The sequence below is a fragment of the Belonocnema kinseyi genome, chromosome 4 (genome assembly GCF_010883055.1).
Source record: "Belonocnema kinseyi isolate 2016_QV_RU_SX_M_011 chromosome 4, B_treatae_v1, whole genome shotgun sequence".
Lineage (NCBI taxonomy): Eukaryota > Metazoa > Arthropoda > Insecta > Hymenoptera > Cynipidae > Belonocnema > Belonocnema kinseyi.
The window spans coordinates 111341309-111349230 of record NC_046660.1 but is presented as its reverse complement, the minus strand read 5'-3'; the positions used below and the strand labels follow the sequence as shown (position 1 = coordinate 111349230).

The following is a 7922-nucleotide window of genomic DNA, read 5'->3' as shown; positions in this document are numbered from 1 at the left end:
GGTCAAAATTTACATAAACCTAATATCTCTGTTTATAATGTAAAATTCCAAATGTTTTAGTCTTTTTACCAAAAAAGATGAGTTCTGAACAAAGTAAATGGATTTTCAAGCAAATAGTTTAATTTTAAAATAAAAGTGATTAAAAGTCAGCAAAAAAGTAGGTGCTTTTTTTAAAACAAAATAGTTGAATTTTCGAGCTAAAAAGATAAATTTTTAGAACATAGACATTGTCAGTTAATTAATTTATATTTTTAGAACCAAGAAAGTTTATATAAATTCACAGGCATGACTTTTAATAAATTAAATTTTTTCGTTTTAATTTATATTGGACTCTGGAAAAGAAGGTTGTCGATTTTGTGTGGCAATAATTGTAGGATAAGAAGAATTAGAAAAGAAAAAAATCTTTTAATTTTTTTAATTTTAAAATTGTACATTTTCGTATTTAATAGTCGACACTTTCCTACAAAATTTATGTCTTTATCTTTTTTAAAATTAACTATTTCGTTGATAGTTCATCTTTTTTTGTAGAAACTTAACTCTCTACTGCCCTTAAAACTTTATTTTTTTCTGGATTTTGAGATATTTAGGCATATTATTCCTATGGCGGAGTGTATACAGAACTAAAATTCTAGCTCATTACCGTCCTGAATTTCATGTAAATCCTTGCGTTAAAAATTGCTGTTCGTCTCAAAGTCATATTAAATAAACTCAAGTCTTCCAAACGTTACATGTATGTCACTGTGGGCGGTAGAGGGTTAATGTTTTTTGGATGAAAATTTAAATATTTCTTAAACAATGCAATATATTTCGAGTTGAAATCATCAGCGCTTCATATTGAATTCACTATGGTACCTATATATTAATTTTATTTAAAAGAATTTATTCCTTTCTTATTCTCCTATTTTCGTGAAAAATGACCCTATTTTCAGTGTTTACAGATGAGTTTAGGCTTTGAAGTCTGTAATCGGATTTTTTTTGTTTATTGCAGGCCTCACAGACCAGACCCTATATCCCCTATTATATCCTGTACTCAGCTGAGACCACTAAAGTTCCCTAGTTTGAAGATTTGGCCTCTGTGATAACAAATTTTCGGCCTATAATTTAACTTCAAAACAATTTTTAATACGATCAAAGGTTTCAAGAGTCAGATATTTTGAAAAAAATGAGGGAGGTACATTTTCCAAGATATCAGTAAATATCATTACAGAATTTTACGTAATTTTATAATGCTTTAGTGGATTTTAAAGAATTTATGGGTGAGAAATAAGATATTTCGTAAATTTTTAAAGGCACAAAGAGATTTGGAATCCGACTTGAATTTTTAGTAATTTATATTCAATTTTTAAAAATTCTTTTGATTTTTGTAATTCACTTGAATTCTTCCCAATTTTCCCAGTTATACTAAATTCAATGGATTTCTTTTATTTTTCAAATGTTTTTATTTAATTTATTCTGAGGATCAATAATTAAAATGCTCAAAGACTTTGAAATACTGTAAGGAATTTTGTTGAAATACCTTGGCATTTACAAGAGCTTTTAAAAATTTCAAGAAGTGAAAAAATATATATAAAACTTTACAATATTTTAGGTTATTTTAAAAGATTACAAGTAATTTTTAATTGACACATTCGTGTCTGTCGTGACAACAACCTGTTTTTTGGATTCAGAGTCTCAAAAAGGAAATATTTGACAAAAACTGGGGAAGGGGTCACATTTTATACAAATCTAATACCTTGTCTGCTAAGGATGTAAAAATGAATTAATTTGTCATAAATAATTTTTTGAAAGAGATTCAGAACAAATTTGTAGATGTTTTTTAAATGCACAATTTTGGCCTATTTATCTTCTACTGTATTTTGCATAATTTGGCCGAAAAATTGTATTTTTTGGATTTTCCATTATATTTTGTTGTACAAATTTGAATTTCCGATTTTCCAGGAAAATTCAAAAGGTTGTTATGATAATCTTGTAGGGCATTCAAAAAATAGCATTTTTCTTCTCCTGACTTTTTTCATATCGTGCGTTCAAAGAGTTTCAAATTCTTAAGTTCATGGTTATTTTTCAAAGTTTTTCATATAAAAGTATCTTAAGATCACTCAATTCAATTGGATAAGTACTCATGTATGAAAAACAGAAAAGTTTTTAAGTAAAGAAGTGCAATTTCGGCGCCAAATCTATGTAATTACGAATTCAAAGTTATATTTATCGCAAGGTCCATATAAATCCGTATGATTTTCTACTTTGAGAAATTGGAATATTTGAGAGACTAAACTTTGAGATCTTTTTGTATTCCAACTTCAGTTACATCGCAATACAGTGATAAATTTAAAAAATTCAGTATGGCATAACTTCCAAAATTTTGAAAATTCAAAAAAATTCTATCGATAGGGCCATTCGGATCACTGTTAATGATTCTTGCTTATTTTTTTCTCCACTGCGTTTAACTACTGATCAGCGGAAAGTTTAAAACCACAGTTAAAAGTTACTTAATGCTATTGAATATGTACATCGTTGAAATTCGCGTGTCTGCATCCGGTTGTGCACAAGGATTTGATTCTCTGCAGTTTTCCATTTCTCCGATCATAATTCTTGTAGGTTTTATGTACATTCATTATGCATATCGTATTAAAAAATAGATAATCAATAAGTACCGTCAGAATCTTGAACCTGACTTAAAAGATTCGTAAAGGTGACAGATGATTTCTTCGAACTGCTGTTAGGGCTGTTTTTATTTGGAGGACAAACCTGGAGACTTATTGAGAGTTGGAGTATTTAGAGAAATTAGGATTATGTTAAAAGGGTTGGTGTCTGTCGATTTCCCGTTGAAGGGAGAATGTAGGTAAACTTTGTGAAGTTTGGTTCTCTGTATGTATGCAAAATGTCAAAAAGGGAAACTGTAAAAAGCAGGTAGGTTCATCAAAATGTGATTAGCGCAGAACAAATATTTTTGGTGTCCCTAAACACTTCGAAATAAGAAAGAGTTATAATAATTAAGACTCGAAAGTTATAATTACCTTCCGCTCTTAGGCTTCGAATTTGCGTCTCCAATGGTCGAAAGGCATTAAGTGGTAAGTTCTTCAAATAATTTTTGCTGAGATCCAGAATCTTGAGCTTCTTAAGTAGTCGGAATGCATCAGATGATATTTTCGAGATCAAATTTCCATACAGATGAAGTTCAACGAGGTTCTCCAAGTGTTGAAACGTGGCTTTTCTTACTTCGCTGATTTGATTATATGAAAGGTCTAAAACTTGTAGGGCTTTTAGATCTGCCGGAAATTCCTCTAGTTCCTTTAATCGATTATGAGTCAAATTCAATAGTCTCAAGTATTCCAGTCCCTTTAATCTCTCCTGCGGCATTGATTCCAACTCATTGACACTGAGGTCTAGGGTCAACAAATTCGGCAAGCTACGAAAGGCACTCGGGGAGACCCTTGAGATCATGTTGTTACCCATAAAGAGGTGCATCAGTGAGGGAAAGGCTTCAAAGTCTTGACTAGTCACTATAGTCAGATTTGTACCACAAATATGGATCTCCTGCAATGCAGGGTAGCTCGCTTCTGAACTGATTTCGTGAATTCTCACTAAAGGGTTTGCCGTCACATTTAACCACCCTAAACTTGGTATGTTCTGGGAAGATAGAGCTGTTGCTGGAATTTGTCGAAACTTGTTTACGGCTAATTCTACTTTGCGAAGCAGGTTCGAGTGGACGAAGAAATTAGCTGGGAGAGCGGTCAAGTGATTGTGACTTAGATCCACTGATATAAGTTTTGAGAGATGCACAGATGCGAAACCCGATAGGGACATAATATAATTATCTCGGAAATCTAATTCCCTGAGATTGACCAACCCGTGGAGTCTTGATATATCGACGTGAAGTATAACATTATAGGCCAGGGAAAGGAACTCTATTTTAGAAGCGTTGATGAAAACCTCGTAGGGAATATCTTGAAATCTATTTCCATCTAGTTTGACCTCCTTAAGAACATCCAGACCCATAAACAAGAAACCTGGTAGCGTTCTTAGTAAGTTGTTACTCAATAACAACTTACCCAAATTCTTATTTTTTGAAAAAAGTTCTGGAGGAATTCTGTAAAGTTGACAGGTGTCCATCGCTAAGTGCTGAAGAGAAGGTAAACCATCCAAAGAGTCTCTATTAATTTGGCTAAAATTGTTGTGGGATATTCTGAGGATCCGCAATCCCGGAATATCCAATCGATCCAAAGCTGCGACAGTAAAGTGATTGTGTTCCAAATTCAATTCATAAAGATTGTTCAGTCCGCGGAAAGTTCCCCGTTCGATTATACTGACTGAAGAGTTCCTCAAATTCAGAGTTCTAATTGGGAGACCTTCCTGGAAGATACTATCATGCAGAACATTCAAATGATTGTTTGCGAGATCCAAAACTCGTAACCTTTTTAACGCAGTCAGAGCATATGCATCCATTCTGCGAAGTCCGTTATCTCCTAAATAAAGTTCCTCAAGTTCGTGAAGTTCCGAAAAGGTTCTTACAGTTACGTGAGTTAGTCTGTTCATACTAAGGTCTAGAAACTTGAGGGCTTGCATCGGCAAGAAAGCATTGTCTTCTATACGGGAGATCGAATTGTTAGTGAGATAAAGCCGCTCGACTAAGAGTAAATCCCGAAACAAAGGCGCTTGGAGGCGAGTAAGCCTATTGTGACCCAACCACATTATTCGCACTGATGCTTGACCCCTAAGTGAATCGTTGTGTAGAACACCAAGACCATTATTGTCGAGTTGTATCGAGACTAAAGAACTTCCACCATTTCCGGTTTGACCCAGTTCATTAGAAATTTGAAAGACATCGCCCAAGACAGCTAAAAGATTCCCTTGGAGGTTAACATGTTGGAGGCTATGTAGGGCTCTAAGAGCTCCTGTTTCCATATCAGTGATCGCGTTGTTTTGTAGATGTAATTCTAAAAGGCGTGGCAATGGAGAAAAAACGTCCCTCTTGACCTCTGTAATCTGGTTGTCTTGTAATCGCAGCTCCTTAAGGTGATTGGCTTTGGTAAAGGTACCTACTTCTAATTCCCGAATGTAGTTTCCATCAAGGGAAAGTGTTGAAAGATTTTCACAATGCTGGAGAAAATCGCGTGGTACCTTTTCTATATAGTTACCACTAAGGTGCAATTGAGCCAGGTGGTCAAGTGTAGCAAGACCTCTAGCGTCGATTCTTCTGATAGCATTTTGCTGGAGATATATTACAGAGAGACTGGAACTACCAGAGAAGGCATCAGCCGGTATTTCCAGAATATTGTTTTCAGCTAAGAAGAGTTCCTTCAGGTCAGGTAGTCTGGAGAATACTCCTCGAATGTAGTGAATATGATTGTGGCTAAGATCTATTGATCTGAGTTTTTGATTGGCACGGAAAGTTGCTATGTCTAGAAAGACCACTTTGTTGTGGCTGAGATCTATCGACTCGAGGTCTTTCAGTGATATCAAAGCGTCCTTGTCGACGGATTCCACGGCATTGTAGTAAAGCGAAAGAGTCTTGAGGGATGGACAACACCGAAAACAGTTTAAAGGGATGATTTGAAAATTATTGCTACTTAGGTCTAAGAAATTGAGTTTGTCTAATCTGGAGTATCCATCTTCTGGTAGTTTTGATATTTCATTCCAGGCAAGTCTGAGGGAAGCGAGATGTTCCAGTCGTCGAAGCGCAGTCATGGGAAAAATTTTTATTTTGTTTTCAGTGAGATCTAGGTCTTTTAGGGTATCTTCGAGGCCAGCAAAAGCGTATTCCGAAATTTTTGTGATCTGATTTCCCTTTAGGTTGAGTTTGAGGAGAGAAAGACCGTAGAAGATATAGCTGGTGAGATCATGAATTAGATTAGCCTCAAGATCTAGAGCAGCTAGGCGAACTAATGGAGCAAGGGCTTGTTGTGGAACGTTAGGCAGTTTACTGGAAACTATTGCCAGAGACTCTAGGCTGAATTCTATTTTTTTAAATGTATCTTCAGTTACTTCGCGGATATTAGATTGTGAGATTTGTAGATGTCGAATTTGAGACCCCGTTGGAAAGGCGGCTGGTCGAAGCTCCTGTAGCTTCCGATCAAGTTCGTAGACACTCAGGGATTGGATAAGGGCACCTGAAAAATAATAATTCTTTAGTGAACGAAACTTTGACTTCCGATTTAAAGCCTGTGATGAAAAACGGAACTAAAAACTAGAATGTGCACTTTTTTAAATTTAATTGAAATATCTAAGGCCCTTGTCACTGAATGTTTGCATCTTTCAAACAATTTATTTAGAGGTGAAAAGTAATACCGCATCAATAAGTAGAATAACGTTTGATTTGATAAAATCAGAGGATTGTCTGTCAGGGTTAATATAGAAATTAATTTTTTGTATATGCACCTTTTATTTAATAATTTCTTAATAAAAGAAACTCAGTTTTGATGTAATTTCGAATGTACAAACTTCGAGACATGAGACGTATATTGATGTGATTTAATTATTTATATAAAGTCTAATTTAATCTATCGGTTAATAATTTGAAAAGGTAGGATTCATTGACTGACAAATTAATGGTTGAAAGTACAAAATGATTATAGGTAAAGATATCATAAGATGGAGGATTATAATATCGATTGATTTTATGTGATCATCATGCAGCTTTCTCGTTTACAGTAGAATTTCTATAATTATATTTATGGAAAAAAATGGAAGGAGAATATTTAAAAAAAATTACCTTCTGGTTTCCCAGCACGCAATACTCCTGATAATGCACTTCTCAAAGATTCCTCTGTCGAACCAGCGCATTCGAGAAACAGTCCATCTTGAAAATTGTAACATGGACATCCCGCTAGTGAGTCAGGTGGAGGACATTCAGCACCCTGCGTTTCCCGAATCGTTATGCAGACAGTCAGAAGTACGAAGTAGAGTGTAATAGCACTTATCCGATGAAGACGGTTTCGCTCCCATCCTCTGCCTGATGGGGGATCCCGCCACTTTCGTTTAGTTCGTGGTAACGACTTCCACATTATCGTGCAATTTTAGATTGTGAATTGAGCATCCTTCTCGATATCATTATTATAAGGTCTGAAAAAACAAGAAGAAACAATAATTAGAATGTTGTTCTATTCAGACATTAATTCTATATTTGATATCATGTATTTAATTACAAGAAAATTATGAGCGTTAAGGAGCAATACTACGAACCGCAAGGTTGTGTAATTTAACATAAAATGGGTATTCTAATGCAAAGAGTGTATTTTCGATTTTTAATTTTGCAATATGAGCGAGAGCTAAGTAGAAAATGTTATATATTATTTGTATATGGTGAACAAAACAATGACACTTTTCATTTGTTTTATTTCGATTGTACTATATATAACTTTCTCACTTGGGAGAGAAGGACAATGAGAAAGAGACGGATCTCATCCAATTGCAATTTTTATACTAATTACAATTTTATTTAAGAAATACAAAAAATAAAATAAGAAGCATTTAGAATATTTTAGTCCTCCATTACATAAGGTCAAAACAATACTTGGTGGTCAATAAAATCATTTTGGGAACCCGCATACAATAAAAATATTATAATTGAAATTTATTAGTAGCAATTATGTTTTAGATGCGGATTTTAGAGAATAATTGTCAGAAAATAAACACTAAGGCCACGCGTTTCCACTCCTTTGAAATACTTTTGATATCTTATTTACATCATAAAGTGATCGTCGATATTTATAAATTGATATTTTCGTAATATTATTCGTGATACAAAGACACACGCCCAGAAAACATTTTCTTTGAAATAAAAGAAACTTTTCTTTCATACATCCTAATTACAGTCTGTCAAATTAAAGCGTGGGTGGCTTTACTCGCAGTCGGTAAGGTGTATCAACATGATTTTGGTGTCAAAATATTAAGAAGAGCTCCCTCTTTCATGCTTTTTGATTTAA

General features: G+C 34.3%; 1 protein-coding gene across 1 annotated transcript in view; it reads right to left on the bottom strand.

Moving 5' to 3' along the window:
• LOC117171362 (protein artichoke-like) overlaps positions 1 to 7922 on the bottom strand; it is a 519164-nt gene that overhangs the window by 30590 nt on the left and 480652 nt on the right. The window contains exons 3-4 of the mRNA XM_033358610.1: positions 6710 to 7059; positions 3015 to 6107 (exon numbers count right to left, since the gene is read on the bottom strand). Coding sequence (XP_033214501.1) covers positions 3015 to 6107; positions 6710 to 7001 — 3385 coding nt within the window. The 5' untranslated portion in view covers positions 7002 to 7059. The remainder of the gene's footprint in view (positions 1 to 3014; positions 6108 to 6709; positions 7060 to 7922) is intronic.